The sequence below is a fragment of the Manihot esculenta genome, chromosome 6 (assembly GCF_001659605.2).
Source record: "Manihot esculenta cultivar AM560-2 chromosome 6, M.esculenta_v8, whole genome shotgun sequence".
Classification (NCBI taxonomy): domain Eukaryota; kingdom Viridiplantae; phylum Streptophyta; class Magnoliopsida; order Malpighiales; family Euphorbiaceae; genus Manihot; species Manihot esculenta.
The window spans coordinates 27194545-27218333 of NC_035166.2; the positions used below are offsets into that span (position 1 = coordinate 27194545).

Sequence of the window (23789 nt, forward strand, 5' to 3'; positions counted from 1 at the left end):
ATTTAAATATGTTTATATAAATAATTAATTTAATATAAAAATATATATTTTATAATAATATTTATAAAAAATTTTATATATTTAAATATTTTGTAGAAATATTAAATTTTTAAATAAAAATTTATTAAAGGAAAATATTTTTTATATAAATTATTAATTAAAATATATAAAATTAAATAAATTTAAATTTTATTCGAATAATAATAATTGAGTTTAAAATGAATTTAAATAATTTATATTAATTTTTAATTAAATTTAATATAAATTTAAATATTATTAATACAAATGAGGTTGAAATTAGATATTTTAATTTTTGCGGGTATATGATAGATCCTAAACTAATGATTTGAGTTGAGATATTAAATTTTATAAAAAAAAAGAGCACAAAAAAGGAAGCGGAAAAAAATTATGTGAACCGCAACGACGTCGCAGTTATTTACAGTAACTGGAGAAACGTCCACCATATTTTCAATAATTATACTTATCCCATTTAAGTTTTTCGGAGGGGTTTAGCTTTTCAGTCAGACTTAGAACTTGAATCTTGTCCTCAACAAAATCCCATCACTGTAACGCCAGAGTCCAATTCTCATTCCTCCACCACCCAAACGGCCGGTTTATTCCACAAGCTCCATACCTCCCTCCTCTTTATTTTCCCACAACAACCTCTCTGTGGATGATTTGAAGCACTGAGCTGCAACCCTAGCATCGAGGTACACATGCACACTTTCTCTCCATTTCCCAACTTATAGAATTGTGGTTCATTGTACTCTGATTCTGTGAGTTTAGATTTTTTCAATTAACCAGAGAGCTAAATGAAATGTGTGCTTGGCTCCAGAGAAATGCTGCCTGTTTACTTTGAACACAATGCAGAATTTGAGCCGTAGGGACTAATGTTTAGTACGTGATGTCAATTCAGTGAGCTATTTCTAGGAGTTTTACGATTCTTCGTGGATTTTTCCCACCAAAGTTTGCTAACTTAACTGGCCGGTGTGGTAATCTATTTAACAAGAAGAACACATCAATTCTAAAGACTTACTTTTCCAATTGTATAGTTCAATAGGGCGCTTTCTGTTATGGATATTCAATGAATAACAATAGTCTAGATTATAAATGAAAAAAAGAAAAAAAATGCAATGGCAAGGGAATGGAATGAATATTAATGGTGAGTGAGATATCTGTCAACGTCTGGTGGTAATTACAAATTGTATTTGCAATCTCGGATTCAATAATGGAGACATGCAAAGAATCTGTGTATGTAAATGATGGTTGGAGATGAATTTACTTCTGCTTATATTTTTAAGACAGCTGGATATTGTTTAGTCTAGCCCTTTATCTTATTTGGTTGATTCCTTCTGTTGGGGCATTAAATTGAGAAATGAGATGTAAGTGAAGCTTCAACTTACCTATCTAAACGAGTTTCTTAATTTCATGATTTCAAATTACCACTTTTCCTTTCTTTTCCTTTTTTTTTTTAATTATTTGATGTGATGGTTTACTTATGTCTTCCTCTTTGAGTGAAGGTAAATGATTAGGGATGGGGATGACTTGGTTAGCCCTCATGATGAGGACATGGATGCAGGACTCCAGACATCAGATAGGTTAGACTTAAATCTGGATCAGGACAGTGTTGTGACTCAGATTACTGGAGCTCAATGCAGTCCCTCCTCCAAAGGTGATTCCATTACAGATGGGGTGCTGAAAATTGGTGCGGAGTTTGAATCAGATGAACATGCTTATAGTTTTTATAACAAGTATGCTAGATTGGTAGGTTTCAGTGTTCGAAAGGATTGGGTAAATAGGAGTAAGGTGCATGGTCTAGTGGTGTCTAGAAAGTTTACTTGCTCAAAGGAAGGATATCGAAGGAAAGACAAAAGAGATGCTAATGTGAAGAAGCACAGAAAAGAAACAAGAACTGGTTGTTTGGCACACATGATAATCACTCGTCAACCAAATGGTAAATATCGAGTTACACATTTTGAAGCAGAACATAACCATGACAATATAAACCCAAATAGTGGTCAAACACTATCATTTCAGAAGGAATTATGTGTTGCTGAAGCAGCAGAAGCTGACTTGCCAAGTAATTTGGGTACAGAGTCAAATTCCACCTTTGAATTAATGAACAGACGATTTGAAGTATTTGACTCTCTTGATTATATAGCCATGGATTTCGACAATTACCTACAATCTGAAAGGATAAGAGATATGAAAAGGGGAGAGGCAGGACGTTTACTACGTTATTTTCAGAGGCTGCACTTTGAGAACCCAACATTCTTTCATGCAATACAGGTTGATGTAGATGACAAGATAAGCAACATTTTTTGGGCTGACGATGCAATGGTAGTGGACTACGACCATTTTGGTGATGTTATTTGTTTGGACACTACTTACCTAACAAATAAGGTTATTCAGCCATTTGTACAGTTTATAGGGGTGAATCATCACAATCAAGCTATAATTTTTGCTGCTGCACTTTTATTTGATGACACTGTTGAATCGCTCAAGTGGCTTCTTAGAACCTTTCTAGAGGCAATGTCTAGAAAGAAGCCAAAAGTTATTGTCACTGATCAAGATGCGGCAATTGTTGAAGCAATTAAATCTGTCTTGCCAGAAACAAGCCATCGTATCTGTGTTTGGCAGATGTTCCAGAATGCTCTTAAGCACCTTAGCCAAGCATTGAAGGATACTGAACCTTTGTCCTGTGATTTTAGAAGTTGTATCTATGATCACAACGATGATGAGGATTTTGTTCATGCCTGGGAGGCTTTGCTGGATAAATATGGTCTTCAGCAAAATGAGTGGCTAAGATGGATGTTTAGAGAAAGAGAGAAATGGAGCATTATATATGGCAAGAACTCATATTTTCTTGATGCCAAAGGCTTTCATGTGGCTGAAGCTTTACATAAGGACTTGAGAAGTAACTTGAACTCTGATCAAGATGCACTTCAGTTTTTTAAAGTTTTTCAGAGGATGGTAGATAAGCAACGGCTAAAAGAAATACAGGCTAATGATGACATGACTAGATGCATGCCGAGGTTAATGGGGAATGTAGTTTTGCTGAAGCATGCAAGTGACATTTACACGCCAAGTGCATTTGAAATATTTCAGAGAGAATATGAGAAGTGTTTAAATTTTGTTGTTAGCCAGTGCAGTGAGAGTAGCCTTTTTCTCATATACAAAGTGAATAAATTTGGGCAAAGTCAAGAATATACTGTCACATTCAATCCTTCAGACGATGCAGTCAATTGCAGTTGTATGAAATTTGAAAATGTCGGGTTTCTGTGTAGCCATGCTCTGAAAGTACTTGATAACAGGAATATAAAGGTGGTTCCCTCCCAATACATATTGAAAAGATGGACAAAATATGCGAGGGTTGAAAATATGAGAGAAAGCAAAGAGTTCATTGCACAAGAAAACCCCAAGTCAGTCGCAGGTATCCGTTACAAAACCTTATGCCACAGAATGCTTAAGATATCAGTCAGAGCTGCTGAATCAGAGGAAGCATTTCAGTATGCTTCAAGACAACTCGATGAAGTGATTGAAGCAGTGGAGAAAATCTTGATGTTAAAACCTGAGGAGGCTCATGGCATCATCTCTAGCAGCACTGCTGCAAATGTTTCTGAAAGTGAAAATGCAGAGACTTTCTTGGATGAGAAAACAGTTGATGATCAGGATGAAAACAACAGAGTAGCAGCAATAAAAGACAATGAGGATACTCTCCCTGATAGGCACCAACTGAAATATGTGAAAAAAAAAAGTTTTAAGAGAAAAGGATTTCCGAGTGCACAACCACCTGAACCATATACTGTTACCTCTGTTTCAAGTCCTCAAGAAGCATGTGTTTCAACAGAAGCCCCAACACCAAATCCTCTTCTGCAGGTGATTCGCAGCTCACCTTCTATGACAGTTATGCTTGCTTGATTTTTTTTTTTTTTTCATTTCTTAGGTAGTTTCACTCAAAATTGTGCTATACATCCATGTAAATTGTACAGGGCTTGTACAATTTCGAGTCTAATCAGGAGATTCAGTTTATGTATCACCAGCAGAATCCAGTCACAAGTCATCAAGATAGTCCTACTATTCTATATCAACAATCAAACTTTTACTCTGATCAGCATGATTCTCCTCGCCAAACTCCATTGCTTCAGGTATCTTCAATTGATAAATTCTTTCTCGTCTCATATAAAACATGTGCAGTCAGGATAGGTGATCAAAACAAGACTTCAGAAAATGGCATTTTGTTGGAAACTTGGAATGTTAGTTTTCTTATTATTCAGGGATTGATTTTGTTTCTCGTGTTCATTAATCTGCTTATTGTAGTTATTATTATTAGTTTTATTTTCTTTGTAGGCAATGGATCTCGATATCCAACATCCACAACCATCTTCATTCATGTTGTATGATCATAGATATAGAGCTTCAGACACATCGTATGTCCGATCGAAGTAAAGATAAAGAATATGGCATGACGTTCTTTCTCACTTCATAACTGTGATTTTGCAGCTGCATGGTCTCGATTGCTTCAGTAGTTTTATCCTGCTTTTCAGTTAATCAGTTTTGCTAATTTTTGGAAGGTCTTATTGCCGGTAAGCTTTGCCAATGTACATGTAATAAAGGGATAACAAGGTGGAACAATCATCATTATTACTGTATTATGTTTGTTACATTTAGTTGCTGGGGTGTGCCTGTCCCCTATAGAATCCATAGCCCTTACAGAAATGTGAAAAATAATTTATATACATGAAAATGACTGAATAATCCCTCATTAGAAATCTTTTTGATGCTGTTGAACTATGACTGGCCTGTACCATATAGAAGTCACAATTATTTGCAGCAGGATTCAAACATTGCCTTTTACATTCACATAAGTAAATTCAAATTTGAAAAGTGTTTAGAAAATTAATAAAAAGGGTAAATTAGGTTGTCCAGTCCTTTTACAACTAGAAAGTATTATTTTTCTATTAAACCTATCATTGGCCTTTCAAACTTTCTCTTTCTAACGAAACATCATACAATAGACCATCAGTTTAATAGTAGAGGATCCCCACGTCCATTTTAACAACTAGTGAAAGTGCAACGAGTAAAACCACAGAAGGTGCCATGGTAAAGAAACAGTGTAGACGATTGTCATCCTCGTGTATTGTTACGAATCAAAATGGAAATGGAGCAGTAAAGTTTCATTTTTAAATAATTTTCATTTGTTTTATTATATCATAAGTTATTCATTGAAAATTTATATACACTGTTAAATAGTAAGTAATTTATCTTTGAAAATATATAAAATTTTAATTCAACAAGGCTGAAATCCACTATAAAATTATTTATATATTTATATAATAGAAAATAAATAGGAGTAGAAGGATTTATCGTGGAGTTGGGCCCGGTCCGGGTGGGTTCGTGGATTGTAAAATTGCCTTGCAGCAAGGCAAGCGCGTATCGTACAAAGTCCATCCACGCGCGTCTAACTGACCACCTAATTTCTGACTGGCTTAATCCAAGACAATACTATCTCTTCTTAAAGCTGCTTCTCAGTCCCCAAGTTCTCTATTCTCGCCCTTTCAGCGTACTCTCTCCCAGCAATGTCTTTCGCTTACCACATTATTTAAACTATGAGACATGGGATTTTTCCGGCGACTTTTTGGCGCCAAAAAGTCCTGTCCTTCGCCTGCCAAGGAGAAGAGAAGGTGGAGCTTCGCTAGATCTTCTAATACGATTTCGTCTCAGTTCAACAAGCGTGAAGTTTTATCGGGTCCGTATGACGATAATTTGGATGCGAACAAGCACGCCATAGCCGTGGCAGCGGCCACAGCGGCTGTTGCCGAGGCGGCACTCGCGGCGGCTCAAGCAGCAGCAGAGGTTGTGAGATTGACTAGTGTTAGTGGTGGAGGTGGAAGAAGTACTGCCTCGGGTCACGTCAGTGGAAGTAATCGCCGGCGGGAGGAGGAACTCGCCGCGATCAAGATACAATCAGAGTTTCGTGGTTATCTGGTTAGTGTTTCCGTTTACCTCTTTCTTCTTTCCTTAAATACCCCTTTGAATGAGAGGACGATTTTGTGTGGATTCAGCGGTTTGATTGGATGCTTTTTGGTTATTCTATCCGCCCATGGGCTGCTGGAAACGTTGGGAAGTGAAAATAAAGTGAAATTTGGAATCTTGATAACTGAAATTGGAAATTACTCTTTTTCTTAAAAAAAACTTTTGAAATTCCGCTTTAAATGTTTTTTTTTTTTTGCAAAAAAAATTGGGGGCATCATCCTGATTTATATGGTCCGCAAAAATAACCAGAATTCCTTTAAGTAAATTTCATTTTCAATTTAAACTATGAGCTGTGGTGGTCCAAGACGAAAGAAACAAAAGAAAACAGTTGGAAGGGCCAATAACTAAGCGCCGATACTTGTGTTTCTGTGATCTCAGCATGACTCCAGAACTGGGAGAGAAGCGATTCTCTCTCTGTCTTAGCAGCAGCAATCAGCAATATGAGCTAATTGCTCTGCTAGCTATGAGAAAAAATCATAGATGTCGTTGTCTCAAATCTCACACGTGCCACATTTTGACACGTACCTACTTTGCTTGTGTTATCACCTGTGACGTTTTTGTGACATTACCTCGGGGCAAACTCACACGCTTTTTTGTAAAACACGTGAACTAGGTATCCAAATACAGGGCTTCGACCTCTTTTTATTTTTCTTAAAAATATTTATTCTTTGTAGCTAAGCACAAGGAGACCAGTAATGGAATGTGGAATTGTGTTGACTGGACCGTAATCAAATGGAGTATATAATATATACATGTGAATATTTCAAAATGTGTTTTTGACCATATTCATTGTCTTTATTCCTGTGTTTACTTAATTATTTTGTTTTTTTTAGTTAATAACTTTCTTTTTGGAAACGTATTATAAATCATCGAAGGGACCGTGAGATCATGCTTGTCCGTACATGCCTGTTTTGGTTTGATGAGGCATGGATTACATACAGGTGGCTTGGCCAAGTTATTCTCAGATGAGTTGGTTAGCTCCCTTTTCTTCAAACAATAATCACTACTACAATTAAGCAGGTCATATATACATATATATATATATATATATGTTTGGGAATTTGGATTTGGAATTCAAGCCTAGATGTTTCAAGCTCTCCCTTCTTTTGTTCACATTTCTCTGAAATATTAGGTTTTGTTCTTTTCATTTAATTTTACAATTTTGATTAGTCAGTAATGAATTAATAGTAATTTTATCATCATAGTTGTACTTTTTTCTCATAGATAAATAAGCTAGCTGAACTGTACTAGAAAAATAACCAAAGTTTATTTCCTAGGATTTTCTGATTTCATGTCGAAAGGGAAAATGATTTTGAATGACCTTATTTTTTTCAATTCAGTTATTCTTTCCCCCCCCCCAAGCCCTACTTCTTTCTTTCCCCTTTTCTTTAAACAAAGAAATTGACGTGTTCTGACACAATGATTTCACATTCTTTTAATAAGTGCGTGCCTCCCACTATCCAGAATTTCATGTTAAATCTGCTCCAAATCATACTAAATTCCTGGATTACGGAGCCAAAGAACTTTGGGGACTTAAAACAATTCCATTTCCGTACTAATCCTTTTTTTTTTTTTCTATTGAAGAGGTACATTGCTGCCAAATACCAGCACCAGGCCTTTTTTTCTTTTCCCTTTGAAAATCTTCGTAGCCACGTCAAAAGAAAGGCTGGCTTAGTTGAAGGCCCCCGCCATCATTAGGTTTATTTAAAAAAACCAAGATGGTAACTGAATTTCACGTTGTTTTATGGAAAAAGATGTTAATAAGGACGAATAGCAATTGTTTTATTAGTACCAGTTTAGGTTGGGCTGCAGGTATACGTAGATGGATGTGATTGGTATTGGACTGTGTTGATTTATCAGCTTAGAATGAGAATTTTTTTTTTTAAAGGCAAGAAGAGCACTAAGAGCATTGAAAGCACTAGTAAAGCTTCAAGCATTAGTGAGGGGCCATATTGTGAGGAAGCAAACAGCAGACATGCTCAGGCGAATGCAAACGTTGGTGAGAGTGCAGGCTCGAGCTCGTGCTAGCCGCACTCATGTGTCAGAATCATGGCATTCTACGGGCAAGTCTTCTCAATCACAGCATACTGTAAGACACCCTCTTTTTTTTTTGAATTTTTTTTAATAATTTTTTATTGTTATGATTTGGCTGTTCCCAGTCACAGCATACTGTAAGGCACCCTTCTGTTAGGTTGTGCCCTCTGAGGTTTGCTCTACAAATATTTTCTTTTTGCCTGAACAATTTCTTGATATACGTGCATATTTATTTGTAAGAGATTTAAGTCCACTTAATAAAATGGAATGAAAGAAAGTTTCTTTGCTTAGGAAAAGTGAAAATTGTCTAGCTTGAGCAAGTAATCAATATTTTCATTTCAGCATGGTGAAAGAGCTTTCTTCATGCTTATTTTTAAATTTTGATGTACCAATTGCAGCTGCATTTTGGTAGTCTGGTAGTTGTATTGAGTTTTAATCATTATTCTCCCTTTTATTCTGATAATTGTCCGTGCAAACGGTATGGAGGTATAAATTAAAGAGATAGCTTAAGATCTATGAAGATATTTTCACAGTTTGTTTGTTTCTCAATTTGCCTTCGAGGTATCTGAAATTACCCTCATTGATCAGTCTTTTTAGATACTCAAGCATCAGGTGCATATTAAGAGTACAAGTGCATTTAATTGTAATGACTGGCAGAGCTTATTGAGAAATCATTCACAGTCCATACCTGTTCAACCGAATTCTTGATTGTTGAGCCAAATCATAATGTGACTTGACTGGAAATTGAACTCATACAATTTTTTATCTTATGTTCATTTAGGCAAGACCCTTCTTTTAACTGTATTTACTCGCAGGTTCCTGCAGCTCCTCATAAGGATCGCCTTCTTCATGAATATGGCACTAAATTCGATGGGCCCTCCATCCTTAAGGTATCATTTAATTGATTTTTGTAGAATCTATATTTCTACGCGTACAGACTGCTAAAACCATTTTTTAAGTTTCTGTAAGAAAGAAAATTGGGGGAGGGGAAAGGGAGCTATAATGGTCTTTAAAATAAATTAATTAGAGGAAAACAAGAAACCTATCTTCCAACCAGCGGAAGAGACTTTTCAAGTGAGCTCCTCGTGCTGTTTATGGGCAACTATTAATCATTCTTCAAAGATTATGAAAATATTACGCACATTCAAAATTGTTCTTTTGTCATATCTTCTTCTCTAAGAAATAAGACTTTTAAAAAAAAATCTATATATACTTAGAGTAGCAATCCCAGTGCTATCAGTGTATTATATTGATATTCTTTAGGGAATCTAATTGCATCTGTGTTTCAACACGTGCAGAGGTGTGGTTCAAATTCAAACCTGAGAGAGATTAGACATGTAGATGAAGCAAAACTAGGTTCAAATTGGTTAGATCGTTGGATGGAAGAAAGTTTCTGGAACAACCATGGGAACATCCCAATGAGAAATCGACATGTTGATGACGAAAAGAGTGACAAAATCCTTGAAGTGGATACTTGGAAGCCCCACATGAAATCCCAACAAAGTATCAGAACCTTGCAGGCCTCACAGCACGTTATGGCTTCAGATCATAACAATCAGTTTACATCTGACTTGCCATCAATATTGTCATCAAAAGCAACATATCAAATGCCAACGGTCTCTCCCGGAGAAGTTTCATCACTAAACTCTCTAAATTTCCCCCTCAGAAAAGATGAAGCAGTTATGAGGAACGTGGAGAGCAACCCCTATGCGTTCTCTCCGTCATCTAGACCTGGAAGTAGTGGTAGAAGAGGTCCTTTTACACCCACAAGGAGTGAGTGCTCGTGGGGCTTTTTTAATGGATACTCTGGTTACCCGAACTACATGGCCAACACGGAATCCTTTCAGGCTAAGGTTAGATCACAAAGTGCTCCAAAACAAAGGCTAGAGTTTGAAAAATATGGTTCAAGCAAAAGATCAGTCCAGGGGTTTCATGACGCAGACACTATGTCAGAAAGAGGCTTTGCTCCACAGATCAACTTTAGGAACAAAGCTTATCCTGCTTCTGGGCGCTTGAATAGAGTAGGGGGCGATGTAAGGTGAAAATTGCCTGTTTTTAATAACTTTATGTTCCTTTTTTGCTGTTTTTTCTGTTTTTTTTTTTTTTCCATGCGTGGCAGAATGCTATTGTTGTAAGTAATTAACCATGTTCTTTCAAACTTCTTCCTTACAGAATTGTTCTGGGTGTGTCAAATGGATGTAGTTGCCCAAAATTGTGATTGTACTTTGACTTATTACTGTCGTTTGTTTCTTAATGCGAAAATTGCTATATTTACTTCCAATTCTGCTGATCTGAGTTCACTAGAACAGAACACTTGGATTAAAGTATCCTAAAGAGTTGATGTCACGATAAAATCAATATGTTAAAATTTTGAAATTGGGTTAAAGAAAATTAATAAGTTGAAATTGGATTGATTCATAGGTATATATACTCTGATCGTCTTGATAAAGATATTTTTTGATAAATGTGTTAGGCGGTTCATTAATAATGAATAATATAAATATATTTCTGATTATATTAATTTAGGCTCGATTTTTATTAAAGTTGGTTCTATTTGATTGCTAAGGATTAGTCGAATTGTGGACACCTATTCCAATATTTTTTGATAGGTGTGTTAAACAACTCATTAATAGTAATAATCGACCGATAAATAAATTCTCTAATTGTATTAGTTTAGACTTGGCTTTTAATGGGATTGGTTTTATTTGTTTGTTAAGGACTGATAAATATATTCTCTAATTGTATTAGTTTAGGTTTGACTTTTATTAGGATTGGTTCTATTTGGTTGTTAAAGGACTGGTCAGACTATGAATACGTGTTATGATCATAGGAGTTTTATATCTCATATGTTATTAAATTTAAAATAACTTTTCGACTATTTTTTATTTAATCTAAACTAATTAACTTTTTGTGGTTTTGAGCTAAGTAAATTATAAAACCTTTATAATTCTTGTAACCGCGGATGTAGGATGGGCATCACAATTTCTCTTAAGGCACGTAGAGAAATTAAATATTACCTAAACATAGCACATATTTGAGCTTTGTAAATAGGATGGAACACTCTTCTATGATCGGTGTGAGTTTCATATTAAAAGTGAACTAGTATACCTTTTATCCCCATTTTCATTCACAAATGTCGGAAAGTTTCCTGTTTGATCTATGGTGCATGGCCCTTGATTTGTCCTATCAGCGATTTGCCTGATATGGCTACATATCAAATTGACAGAGAAATTCAATGTTCTGCCACCTCTATCAAATGCAACCTTGGATACCCACAAGAAGCCAACGAATCACACAGTTGAAGAATGTTTATGATATGAAATAAATTATGATGATGACGTTGAAAAAGTAATTAGCAAAGTTTTTGTCGCTGCCCACAAGAAAACGGTAAGTGATTGCGTCGCGTTAAAGCAAATCTTGAAAGAATGGATAGCTTGTCCTGAATCTGAAGTGCATGTTTTGCTTTTACCACTGTCTCAAGTTGATCCTGTGAGATTTAAAAACCTTCCCAATCAAATTCTCTTTCGGCTAAAGCAAATGACAAACAGATCCATGTTTGATAGTGATTCATCATTACAATAAAATAAACGACTGCCATTGGAACATCTTCTTCTGCTTGGTTCTGTATTCTCAACTCAATAAGCAAATAGAATTATCATCCATAGAAGCTTTAGTTTTTTTTTAGGAACATATCTATTATTTCATTCATACTAATCTACTTCTCTTTTTCTTGCAAATTAAACAAGCTTCTTAAATATTCTCTTCTCATTTCTTCTGCAGATAAGGAACAAAGGATAAATTAGAGAAATACTAATTTCTACAATAACAACTCACTTATTTTATGATTTTGTTTAACAAGAGCACTTGAAGACAGACTTCTTATTCCATCTCTATCCAACTTCTTCCTCTAGAACCAAACTCAACCAAAGCTGCATGAAAAGATAATCAACCTAGTTAACAAAGTTTAATAACTGTTTTCAATACTTAAATTACGTCAAATTCGGTTTTTAATAAAATGCTAAGCAACTTATTGGTATATTTTTTTATTATTCCATTTATATGTCAGATGTGCAAGAGAATCTAGATGGTGTGAGAGCAAGAGTAAGATTTACGAGGTGCAATCTGTGTTAGGATAAACAGTGAAGCCCAGATGTATTCCGCAAAAGCCTGGCAATGTAGCAATAGCAGTGCCTAATGGATTATAGGCAGCAATCAGGCCCATGAAGCATCTACAAACGAACCTCCTATTATCACCGGATTCTGCCATCAACCTCAGGCTCACCATCGCATCACAGCATGACGAACCCGGAAGTGGGTCTGGGTAGCCATAGATGATGAACGTTGAGCAGGTTGAGAGAAGCCCTGTCACTGTGGAGCAATCTATGTCTGCCACAACTATGGCAGCCAATGATAATAGCATCATCAACAGCAGTCCTACCTTCACTCCCTGAAACTTCATTCCGCAGGCCATCTACTATATTGGTTAATTAGTTGTACAGTTGAATCATGGAAAATTAATAGAGCTATAAGTTGGGTTGGTATGCAACGAAGAACTTGTGCTTCTTCAGGCAAGTACAATGAAGCACCACCTTTTGCATATGATGGATGTAGCAGGTTGTTGGTTATCACGCCAAACCAACACATTGAAGGCCTTCGGTTGTAGTATTTTAACATTAGGATTTTCACATTAACATGATGCATAAAGGGTTAATATAGATTTACAGATAAGAATTCTATATATTGAATGGCCAAAAATCAGACACTGAAAATTAATTACAAGCAAATAGTTTTCCATGTTAAAAGAAAGCAAACAAGCAAAAACCCAGTGAGGGATCCAAAGCTACGGCTAAGCATTTACAATAGGAGTCTGATAACACATCAATCATGAGTTCCATTATCAACTACAGCTGGTTTTCATCACAGTCCCATCTGGAGGTGGGTACACAGCTCATGTAGTGACACCAACTGCAACGATCATTCCCATTCTCTCCGCGGAACAGCATCACCAGTGCAACTGTGAATCTGCATCATATCAATTCAGGTTAATCTTCGCTCATATGCTAAATTAAATCCATTTCAGCTCTGAGCAGGAGTAAACAGATTGACAATACTGTTCTTTAACAGCATTTTGGCAGTGTGCAACAAATCGGAACAATAATACCATACCCCACAAACCCAAAAATTAAGTATCAAATGGTGGAAAATATGGATTAAGAGGCATCTATAATATGCATAAACGGAAGCTAGTCCCATCTGTTTGCCTTTTTCATTACATGGAAAATGGATCTACAGCCTGGCAGAGGCATTCATTTCAGTTTCAAAATATTGCTTCATCAAGCCGGTCCACCACAAAAATGATGTTAGAGAAGAGTACAACTGAAAATATGAATTCAAACAACATAGTATAATGTCATTCTATTGCCTGGGCCCAAAACAATATGATTGATGAGAACCTTTTTTCTATGTTCTGAAGTTTGGGGGGTGACTCACCCTGCAATTAGGAGAACCAGAGAAACCAGCCATAACGCGTATTGGTAGGCCTTGTACTTTGATTTGACTCTAACATTGGCAGGGAGATTTTGACGCTCTAACCACCCATATCGAGGACGAGGTAGCAAAATAAAGCCAAGAAGGAACCCCGCAAGAAATCCACCAATGTGAGCAAAATTATCAACATGCGGCAGAATTCCAATAGCAAGGTTGATGGCTATGATGAAGAGAAGTGTAGACAGTGCTGCAGCCTACAGGGAAAAAAAAAAAACAAAGAACATGAATTAGAAAGGTAACATAAATAGGAATCTTTTGCACATTGACAGACATTAGCAACTCATGGTTATGGTCTAATATTAGATTGGACACAATATCAAAGTATTTTCCAGCTTAATATAGAGCAACTAACAAATGAGTAAACATGTATATAAAAAAAAAAAAGAATAATCATACTGACCTTGTTAGTATAAATAGCCCAGTTTGTAATTAGTTCGGAAAGCATTGCCCCTAGAAGCCCAAAAAGTGCACCAGAGGCACCAACAGAGATGCTGTTTCTAATAAATAGAGAGGAAAGCACACTCCCAGCAAATCCAGAAAATAGATAAATAATACCAATGCGGACTGCCAAAGTTTGATAAGAAAAATAAGATGCCATTAACATTAAAATAAAATTCTAAGCAGTGACAGGACTGATTTTAGCATGGATCAACTAGAATGTAGAAGTCTAAGCTCAAAGACATCAATAAGTGTGACCTTGTGATACAAACATTAAACACTGCAGAACTAAAGCCTCTTCAATGTTAATGTTTTTTGGCCCAAATATCATGAGAAAACCTTCAAGTCGGATACACGTAGCTTATTGGTTGTTAAAGTAATATTCCCACATATGGAAAGTCTACAACATATGCTTTGGAGAACATTTTAAGAACCACATACCAAAACCAAATTGCTGCTCGAGGCGAATACCAATGAAGACCAAGCACAGCATGTTTGCGAGAAGGTGGATAATACCCGCATGCAACCAAACACATGTAACAAGCCTCCATCCCTGGTGCTTATGCACAACATTTTCCCACTCAAGAGCTCCCAACTTCTTCAATCTTTGAACCAAAAAAGAGAAAAGTAAAGAGAAGAACACTTCAATTAAACGATATTTCTTCTACTTCCACGTAGATTTATTATGGCAATTAGCAATGACAAACCAAGAAATGGCAACTTAAAGCAAGTTTTGTTTCCAAACATCTAATACCCCCCTTCATAATCCCATGTGAGAACAATAAGACATTGACAACAGGACTGCACAATCCAAGATATTAACATTTCTTTGCTTATAGCAGTTCAGAAAGATACTTCTCCATATTAAATATGTTGGTAAGATAAGACACACCTGATTCACAGATTTTTCAGTGGAAAAGCTCCTAATGCAACATAAAAATATTTAGTGTGCAACCGCCAGAATTTATTACGAATAGCATCATCCACAAGGATCCTTAACAAAAAACTATAAGTGCATATTTTGATTCAAGAGAAGAGACTTGCTCTGGAGTTTGCATGATTAAGTTTAACTGCCAGGCATTAAACTGGAGAAATCCATTATTTAAGATGACTATATGAAAAATGCGCACTCAACCACCACCAAACCCACTGTTTTCCAATCCCAGATTCGCCAGATCCTCACGCCAGGCACATAATCAATCAAAACCACTTGGAAATCATGGCCAAGGTATCAAATATTCATCTGAAGCTATGCAAAATGTTCAAGTTACAAGTTTCATATTTGCGATTGCCACATGGGAGAAGCTGAATTCGATTCCAAAACTAATTTTATAATCAAAAGCAAATGAGAGTAACACAAGTTAACAAGATTTATACGCCACAGAAATCCCATCATAGAAATTGTAATTAACAGCAAGAAATTTCAGGTCTTAGAATGTAAAAAATTAACAGGAGAGCCGTTCTCACTCATGGACAGAGCAAGAAATCCAACAAAACCATATCCACCAATAGTCCAAAATTCCTCACAGCATTCAAGGAAGAAAACAGAAAAGAAAAAATAAATAAATAAAAGGATTGACAAAGGAACAATTAAAGCAGAAGAAGGAAGGAAAAGTATTTACGTAGCAGAAGAGGGACCAAAGAGAGGATTGTCTCTCAAGGGTTCGAAAGAGAATCTCCCAAGAAACCTTGCAACACACTTCCCTTCGAAACGAGAATGAAAATGCTTAGGACAATCGTTGATGTACATGACAACAATGAAGACAGCAACATTGGCCACCACAAACATAGGAACAAGCCACGAGGTCCATTGGGTTTCATTATCTTCAATCAAATAAGGGGAAGACGGTGATGGGTAGCTGTTATTTGTTCTGCTTTTCACTCCTCCTCTTTCAATATCATCCCCTGGCATGTTTGAAGTAATTGAGTTGTTTTGGTATTTCTCTGGCCAGCAAGAAAGAAGCGGTTGCTCCTCTATCTCTCTCTCTGTGAATATAGGAATATGCTACTTGGTAGAGTTGGTGAGTGGCTTTAATGCAGGGCTCAGAGAGAGGAAAGGAGATGGAGAGAGAGCGTGTGAAAGTGGCAATCTTTTTGAAGAGGGAAGTGGGCGACGATACTCGGTTCTCAACTGCCGCAGTGAGCACAGCGAGCTACCTCGGTTTCAATCTGCTGCACCTCATCCCACAGTGCATCTAATATTATTGACCCGATTTCTCTTGCTGCTAGCGTGGCAAAATACCATTTGTTACATGTAGTGTAGAAGAAACTGGAAAGTTTGTGGAACCGGCAGATGGTTGCTTCTTCCACGTTGTTTGTCGCTGTCGGTCTCTCGCTGAAACCCACGTTGTACCGATGCATCGATTCAAAGTCCGATTCATACTGAGTTTTAAATCTATATATATGGCAAATTCTATGGTTATACTGACCAAAATTTAAATGGGAAAAAATGTAATTACCATTTTAATTCCATTAAAAAAGATAGGACTTGCAAAAATTAAACAAGAAAAGATGCTTCCTTTTTATAACCTCTTGTCATTAAATATTTAAAAAAACACTCTTTTTTATTAATTTCCTTGTATTTATCTCATATTTTTCTCAATAAACATCCAATATGATCCTCATTTTATTTTTTAAACAATTAGTGGAAAAATAAAGTTCTTTATCATAAGGCTACAAGCTGCTTTCTAAAAATATATATTAAAAAAAAAGTAAAAAGTTTTTATATTATAATATGACAATTTTATAAGTTATTTAGTAAATTTTACAATATATTTTAAATAAATCACACTTTAGTTCTTAATTTTTTAATCTGAATTTTTGTTTTATTATTAAAATAGTTTACTGTTAAAATTCAATAATACTATTTAAGTATAAATATTGCCAAACCTTATGAACTATATGTAAATCACCATACAGACTTTGTTTTATCTTATTACAAATTATATGTCACATTCTTGTTTGATATATGGTTTGCTCAGTAACTTGTTAATATGCATTTAAAAGTGAAATTCAGCAATTTTAAAATAATTTGATAACATGGATCAATAAGCTATTTAATTTTTTGTTAACTAGCCAATACAAATGAAGATATATTTTAAAAAAATAATAAGTAAAATTCATTATATTAGCTATATAACTATATTTTTTTAAACTATATAAAAATAAAAGTGATTTTTTTTTAGTTTAGTAGTTGGATTCATATTTTAATGAAGAAAAAGCTGTTCATACCATGTAGAATTTCGTTTTAATACAATGAAATTGTTATGATTATCATTATTATTTCATAAATAAATGCAGTCCTTATAAGAAAACTAACGAAAAAGGATGGAGTAACCTTTACCAAACTTTTGATAGCCACTCATTCTTGCCTGTAAACTGTTCCTCCCAATTCTTTGACAATAACTACTCATCTTCATCCTTTTATGATTAGATAGACCAATAATAGAGTAATGAAGCATTGAAAAGCATATATAATTAAAAATTTAAATCCCGACAGCTTTCCTTTTCATATTAAATAATAATATTCTTTACAAAAATAAAAGTAATTGATACTCCTGACACCATAAATTGCCATACCGTGTATACCGAACCCGACCCAGAAGCTGAGATCTAAAAAGAAACTTTATAATTTTTCTCTAGATAGGAGTATGCATGGCAGAAGATTAGCATAAAAGGAATAATAGTGAGCCAGCAATTGGCATAGCAGAGGCGGGCAAAGTACTAACATGGCGCTGCCAAGTGCCAAAGCTTCTCTTCTTTTTCCCTTTCTTCTGCCTTGACTTGTTGTGAGACTGCGGAGCATCTAGATTTATCATTTGTGGTTATGGTTGTGACACAAGAAATGGGCCTATGGGGAATAAAGGGGAAAGAAAGCAATGTCGAAACTTGTAGAATAAAATCAAATGCAAGATTTGAAAAAGCCCACCTCTTCCCCCCTCTCTCTCCGCGTTGAGGTGGGCTGCCCCTATTACTTCCAAGCTACTCCCTTATGTTGCTACCTGTCTATTATCATTGTTTCTCACCTATGCCAAAAGTTACTTTCCAAGGTTCCAACATTCTGGCTCAATAGCTTCCTGCCTTGTGTAACAAAATATTTTCCGGTGATTCTTCCATTTGAACTATGACAAACAAAGGTTGCTCATTCCCTTTCATGGGACAATGACGTCCATGTTAATATTTAACACGTTATGCCTAAATCCTTGAGACTTCTGTCTTCACATTCATCCCCTAAAAACAATCTATACGCTTTTCAATAAAAGGGTAAAATCTATAAAGGTTAACGTGAATAAAAACTAGAAAAACAACTGCGGTTACCTTGTTTGGTGCCAATTAATCGTGTTACTCTCTGATTTTTTAACTCCCACAAGTCCCAAAAAAGCTATCTTTTAAGTTTACTTTGATTGGACAAAAATGAAAAGTATAGGCCAATTGGTAATTTTGGAGGCCAATTGAGGTGCTGAACTTGAAATTTTGACAAAAGAAGCAAATCTACTGCAAGTGGGGTTGGTGATCGCATCTTGGAAAAATTGACTGCCGAGTGGTGTTTTGATAGGCATAGGAGCAGATAGGTGGAGCCCGTAGGGCTACAGGCACACCTGAGTGCTGTGCAGATTACACAGGGCTACGGAGACAATTTGGCCAACAGGCAACAGGCAAATCGCGATAAACCTACGGAGAATGGCTGGAGCCAAATTAGGCAGAGTGAGTGGACAGAAACCATTCTAAAAGAGAGTGGGCACCCGTGAAAATCCATCTCCCAAACTGTGTCCATGTAACCCTTGTACAATTACAGTTTAATCCTTATACTTTGTATTATTGTTTGAATAAATGAAAACTACTCATTCTCAACTCTTGTGTCTCTTGTACGATGAAGTTTTTCTTCTTTCCACCATTATGAATGTTTAGCTTCCTGTTGTGTGTTTAATTGTTCAGCTATTTGGGAAGTGAAAGGCTGACTTAGTCTTGGAGAAAGGCTAAGTGCCACATGGTATATCCCATAGTTGACCGCAGATATGGTATATCCCACTGTAAATGAGGTACTGCTGGAATACTCTATAATCCCATAGTTACTTCGCTTGTGATAACGTGAGGTGCATGTCAGCATTAGAAGGGGTAAAAAATAGTATGGGATAGAACAGCAAAAACAATGATTTTACATTCTCAAAGGACCACTTCTCTAATTTCATTCTGGATGATGATGCAGCATGGACAATAATCGGATGCATTCAATCAAATTTACGATGATCCAAACAGCTGAAAACTCTCATTCCAGTTCATTCATCCATGCACAATTGCATTTGACAAATCATCACTCAATTTTATATAGTAAAACCACAATATAACAAAACTGGCTAAATGCTTGGACAAACATCTAAGCATTAGTGATTCATCCAAATAAGATCTCAAATCCAAAACTTTGTTAGTACCTATACTATGAGGAAAGGACTTCATCGCTTCCCTCCACCACCTCCAAGCTTGGGGCCCTTTGGTGCAGCACCTTTGGTCAAGCTACCTTTGCCCTGGGTCTTTTGTACCTTCGCTATTACCTCAGCCTTCTTGGCCTTCTTTTCATCCTTTGTTTTCTTAATCCTCTCCTTAATTTCACTGCATTAAGGATCATGGAATTCAACGGATAAATAAAAATAACCCAAAGTGCCAAAATAATTTACAAACATTGATCCTTGCGAAGTAAGAAAGCATACCGGAGTGCAGCCTCTCTTGCAGCATCACGTACTTCAGGCTTCTCAGTTCGTCTCTTCTGTATGACTTCCAAAGTAGCACCAACTATGGACCTTGAGTAAGGCCTTTTTGTAGTTCGACGTCTCTTCTTAATAGTTTCAGCAGCAATATCCTATGAATGTTAAGAAATCTTTTCAAAATTAACATACAATGACTTATTTGTTTCTTTATAAGCATAAATATATTTCTTTTATAAAAATAACAACCAGAAAAAGGGTAAAATTCACCTTCTTATGTTGCTTCCTGTACATGGCTGTCCAAGTTAGCTTTGAGGGCTTCAGTCGATTGTGGAAGTAACTCTTGCATTTCGAATTGGCAAAGAGAAAGACCTTAATTGATCATGTTACAAAGAGTATTAAGGTTTAACCAACAGAAAAAAAAGGAATATAGGACAAAAAAAACACCGCATTCAATAACAACACCGGGAATTACCTGGGAGTCTGAGCGAATAAATCTGATACCCTTACCAGGGTATATCTTTGCCCCACTAAAGCGACAAAGTTAGGTCCTGAAATTCCGAATATTAGCAATTACTCCAAGATTGACATTTTAAACGCATTCATTTCGTAGAAGACATACGATGCAACTTTGTCTCAAAAAGATTAAAGTTATAATCCCGGAACGAAACAAATAAGAAGCCACAAGAAGACAAGCCATCATCAATATGGATATTCCAAAACAAAACAAGCATGTTCGACAGCTATAACGATTGTATCTAAGATCACCAATGACTACATTTTCATGACTACGATAGGTCCCGTTCATAAAATCCAAAAACACCTCCAAATGGCACCCAATAACTACTATATTCTCTGCTGCTAATGTAAACTAATAGTAATAAATTCAACAAACTTTCAATTTAATTAACCTTAAAACATAGTAATATCTTTGAACCATCTTAAATCAGACCAAGAAGAAAAGCATAAAATAGCCCAAGCAAAAAGACTTCCCAGTGTCATATACAGCATGATAAAAACAGAAATATAACTGATTGTTCCGCAGAATAGTTCAGGAGATGATGATCAGCAGAGTCTATTTCAAGATAGGGCTGAGGATTTTTTTCGTTTGAATCCAGTTACTTATTGATTCCATGGAAATTAATTCCCAGTGATAATATTAACATTTTTGTTGTCATCTTAGCGTATTAAAAAATCATTAGTGGGAATACCTATTACCATTAAACATTCTCCAAACTTGGAAAAAGAAAAAAAAAAAACCAAAAAAGAGCTCCAAACACAAACAAGGGACTTCACAGAGCAATGCAAATCCTAAACAATATGCTCCCTCCGATCCATAATTTTTATCCATCTTTCTTCTTTTGTTGTCTCCTTTTATAGAATTTTATCTCATTTCCAAGAAATCTTACACAATATCTCTTAGTATTCAATAAAGCTTAATGTATTTAAAATAGGTATAATTAAAAAGTTAATAAAAGGATTTGTAAAAATGCATTGTGGACAAAAACTATGGGACGGAGTAATATATCCTAAATCCTAGACCAGAAAATTCCTTTTGCAGCAACAAGAGACAAACAAAAGCTAATTGCAGTTATCACTTATCCATAAATTATATATATATATATATATATAAAGCACGCACAGGTCAGTGATATGAAAATGCACAATTCTATTGTTTGGTTGCTCAATAAGAGCACATAAGGCACAGAAATGCAACAAACAGTAACCGAACTTTTCATTTACAAAAACAAAAAACCCTACTTGAGAACCATGGCGGCAGTGGCAGCTGTATCTGAGAGATTTTGGCCGGAGATGATAAACCCTAAACTAAGAAGAGAGAGAGGCCCACAAGTCAGAAGCGTTTTGCGCTTAAAAACCCGGAGTATTGCCGCGCTCGCTGCTTTTATTTCAGCATTTTTTTTTCTCCCTCAAAGGCTTATGTCAAATTCCATTTAATTAATTTTTTATTAATTTGATATGTCCGAAAAAATATATTAAATTATTTTCTTAAAACTGATTTATTTCAAATAAATAATTAATTTGTAATATTAATAATATAAATTAATATTAAAATATATTAAATTTAAACTTTATAATTTAAACCATATCAATTATTTAAATATTATAAATCTTAATAAAGTGTTAAAATTTTAATAAAATATTATTTATATTATAATATTATTTTTATTTATTAAAATTTTTTTTATTTTCTTTTATTTAAAATTTTATATTTATCATTTTTTAAAATTTCATAGCATATTTAAATTTTATCTAACACATTATACAACCAATTTGTAATTAAATACAATATTTTCACTATTAATAAATTTTATAATATATTTATCACACCTATTAATATTTAAATTTATTTATTATTGATTTAAATATCTGAAATTACCAAAACAATTTACTCAATATTTTTTATTTTATTAAAAAATATTAATTATAATTATTAAAATTTATTAAATATAATTTTTTTATATTACAATTAAACGATTAATCAATATTTAAACAATTCTAAACATACATTTCTGGTATCAGCATGAATTAACCGAGTTAAGTCACGCCTCAATAGGAAGCTAATTCACTGAGTTACCTGAGTTAACCCTCGGCTGGGGATGACGCGAGCAAAGTTAATAACGTGGCTTCGAGTAGAGGAGGAGGACGACGAGAAATTAATGAGCGGTGGGGTTGGAGTTATGGGTCTTTGGAATTTACTGACCAGCCGGTGGCTTTAGGTCGCGTTTGGATACTCGCACAGTTGCGGTTTTTTTTTTATCTTTTTTTTTCATTTGATCGATTCTTCGAGAATACATAAATCAAATTTGAAAATTATTCACACCTCAGTTGGTCTTAACACTCTGTTTTGCATGAAAACTTTCAAAGTAATAGGAGACTTTTTAAAATTTAAAAGTTTGAATTTATATTTTAAAGGGAGTGAAAAAATTTAAAATAAAGTTTAATTTTGACCTATCAAATTAATAGATTGAAAAAATTTTCTTTTAAAGACTTTTAAATATTTTGAAAAATTTTATTTTTTTTAAACAATAAAAATTATTAAAAATTTTATCTTATAAAATCATAATTTAAAAAATCTTATTTTACTCCGCTCATTCCAAACAGAGTATAATTGTTATTTTTTACTTCTTGAAAAGCTTATTATCAGAGTGAATAACTAGTAAATTTGGCTTGAATGGGGACTAATGTGATATTTTATCGAATTTTTATTTTTTTAATTACTTTTAAATACTGGTGACGTGGTAATATTTTGATGTTATTATGATTTTCAATATTGACATGCGATGAAATAATTAAGCATAAATCGATATGATAAAATTGAATGCTTTAATTGCAATTCATGTTTCATGCATGCCCTATTTATTAAATTTGCATAATAATTAATAAATTCAAGATAACACATTAACTTGGTATCTAATACTTAATATTTAATATGAAAATGAACCAATATTTCATTTTCAATAAATATTGTATAAAAAATATAATACAATATACTTTAGATTCTTATTCAATAAATTAATCCAGATAATAATGGTAATAATTATCTTTCATTATTAGTTAAAAATTGAACTTATTTTAAAGCATTTTTAAAATTATTTATTTTTAATGTGTCATAAGCCAATATTAGTAAATATTTTATTAAAATTAATTGAATATATTACTTGAATTGAACAAGTAAAAATAATTAAAAATATTTAAAATCATAAATACATCTAACAAAGTATTATTTGTACAATAATTTCCTCCTATTCATGAAAGGAATAAAATAAAAAAAACTGTAATTATATTATTACCATTGTATTATAAAACAACGTTGTCAATTATTGTTACCAAATTAATCTTAAACATGCAAATTTGAAGCATGTGTTGAAATGCATAATCTTAAAAAGCTGAGCTAAAGTGACAGGTGCATTGTCTTAATGTCAAATGGTGACATTCACAAATAGGATTTTAGCATGATGAAAAATTAGCTGATTTCTAAATTACAATAGGATTTCGTTCCCAACCCAAGACCCG

The 23789-nt window shown here is 34.5% G+C and overlaps 5 protein-coding genes across 6 annotated transcripts; 2 read left to right on the forward strand and 3 right to left on the reverse strand.

The window, feature by feature from the left end:
- The first annotated feature begins 485 nt into the window (after positions 1-485).
- LOC110617763 (protein FAR1-RELATED SEQUENCE 5) lies at positions 486-4794 on the forward strand. 2 transcript variants are annotated; one of them, XM_043957689.1, is made up of 4 exons: positions 486-710; positions 1521-3879; positions 3993-4256; positions 4351-4794. In XM_043957689.1, the coding sequence occupies exons 2-4, from the start codon at positions 1525-1527 to the stop codon at positions 4447-4449; spliced, it is 2718 nt and encodes a 905-aa protein (XP_043813624.1). In that variant the 5' UTR covers positions 486-710; positions 1521-1524; the 3' UTR covers positions 4450-4794. The 2 variants fall into 2 exon arrangements, with proteins under 2 accessions (XP_043813624.1, XP_021616441.1); XM_021760749.2 differs by having other exon boundaries at positions 487-710; positions 3993-4148.
- Positions 4795-5381: 587 nt separating this feature from the next.
- Positions 5382-10351, forward strand: LOC110617539 (protein IQ-DOMAIN 23). The gene is made up of 4 exons (XM_021760397.1): positions 5382-5988; positions 7925-8125; positions 8886-8960; positions 9369-10351. Exons 1-4 carry the CDS (start codon positions 5617-5619, stop codon positions 10110-10112), a joined length of 1392 nt encoding a protein of 463 aa, XP_021616089.1. The 5' UTR covers positions 5382-5616; the 3' UTR covers positions 10113-10351.
- A 597-nt stretch (positions 10352-10948) lies between these two features.
- LOC122723829 (putative non-specific lipid-transfer protein 14) lies at positions 10949-12642 on the reverse strand. Its single transcript, XM_043957690.1, has one exon. It carries the CDS (start codon positions 12539-12541, stop codon positions 12179-12181), a length of 363 nt encoding a protein of 120 aa, XP_043813625.1. The 5' UTR covers positions 12542-12642; the 3' UTR covers positions 10949-12178.
- Positions 12643-12777: 135 nt separating this feature from the next.
- On the reverse strand, positions 12778-16383 carry LOC110618220 (RHOMBOID-like protein 3). Its single transcript, XM_021761344.2, has 5 exons — positions 15678-16383; positions 14497-14660; positions 14018-14181; positions 13561-13811; positions 12778-13092 (listed from the first exon to the last, which is right to left on the reverse strand). Exons 1-5 carry the CDS (start codon positions 15965-15967, stop codon positions 12972-12974), a joined length of 990 nt encoding a protein of 329 aa, XP_021617036.1. The 5' UTR covers positions 15968-16383; the 3' UTR covers positions 12778-12971.
- A 2916-nt stretch (positions 16384-19299) lies between these two features.
- On the reverse strand, positions 19300-21668 carry LOC110616920 (60S ribosomal protein L24). The gene is made up of 5 exons (XM_021759452.2): positions 21516-21668; positions 20230-20305; positions 20025-20126; positions 19761-19909; positions 19300-19662 (listed from the first exon to the last, which is right to left on the reverse strand). Exons 3-5 carry the CDS (start codon positions 20046-20048, stop codon positions 19506-19508), a joined length of 330 nt encoding a protein of 109 aa, XP_021615144.1. The 5' UTR covers positions 20049-20126; positions 20230-20305; positions 21516-21668; the 3' UTR covers positions 19300-19505.
- Between the last annotated feature and the right edge of the window lie 2121 nt (positions 21669-23789).

Excerpts from the sequence above, each read along its gene's own strand:
- LOC110617763 (XM_043957689.1), top strand. The coding sequence starts at position 1,525 with ATGATTAGGGATGGGGATGACTTGGTTAGCCCTCATGATGAGGACATG. Across the intron at positions 3,880-3,992 it reads CACCAAATCCTCTTCTGCAG|GGCTTGTACAATTTCGAGTC; the intron begins GTGATTCGCAGC and ends TAAATTGTACAG. Across the intron at positions 4,257-4,350 it reads TTTTGTTGGAAACTTGGAAT|GCAATGGATCTCGATATCCA; the intron begins GTTAGTTTTCTT and ends TTTTCTTTGTAG.
- LOC110617539 (XM_021760397.1), top strand. The coding sequence starts at position 5,617 with ATGGGATTTTTCCGGCGACTTTTTGGCGCCAAAAAGTCCTGTCCTTCG. Across the intron at positions 8,126-8,885 it reads CTTCTCAATCACAGCATACT|GTTCCTGCAGCTCCTCATAA; the intron begins GTAAGACACCCT and ends ATTTACTCGCAG. Across the intron at positions 8,961-9,368 it reads ATGGGCCCTCCATCCTTAAG|AGGTGTGGTTCAAATTCAAA; the intron begins GTATCATTTAAT and ends CAACACGTGCAG.
- LOC122723829 (XM_043957690.1), bottom strand. The coding sequence starts at position 12,541 with ATGGCCTGCGGAATGAAGTTTCAGGGAGTGAAGGTAGGACTGCTGTTG.
- LOC110618220 (XM_021761344.2), bottom strand. The coding sequence starts at position 15,967 with ATGCCAGGGGATGATATTGAAAGAGGAGGAGTGAAAAGCAGAACAAAT. Across the intron at positions 14,661-15,677 it reads TTTGGTCCCTCTTCTGCTAC|ATTGAAGAAGTTGGGAGCTC; the intron begins GTAAATACTTTT and ends TTTGGTTCAAAG. Across the intron at positions 13,812-14,017 it reads GGGCTATTTATACTAACAAG|GCTGCAGCACTGTCTACACT; the intron begins GTCAGTATGATT and ends TTTTCCCTGTAG.
- LOC110616920 (XM_021759452.2), bottom strand. The coding sequence starts at position 20,048 with ATGTACAGGAAGCAACATAAGAAG. Across the intron at positions 19,910-20,024 it reads ACAGGAAGCAACATAAGAAG|GATATTGCTGCTGAAACTAT; the intron begins GTGAATTTTACC and ends TAACATTCATAG. Across the intron at positions 19,663-19,760 it reads GCAAGAGAGGCTGCACTCCG|TGAAATTAAGGAGAGGATTA; the intron begins GTATGCTTTCTT and ends TCCTTAATGCAG.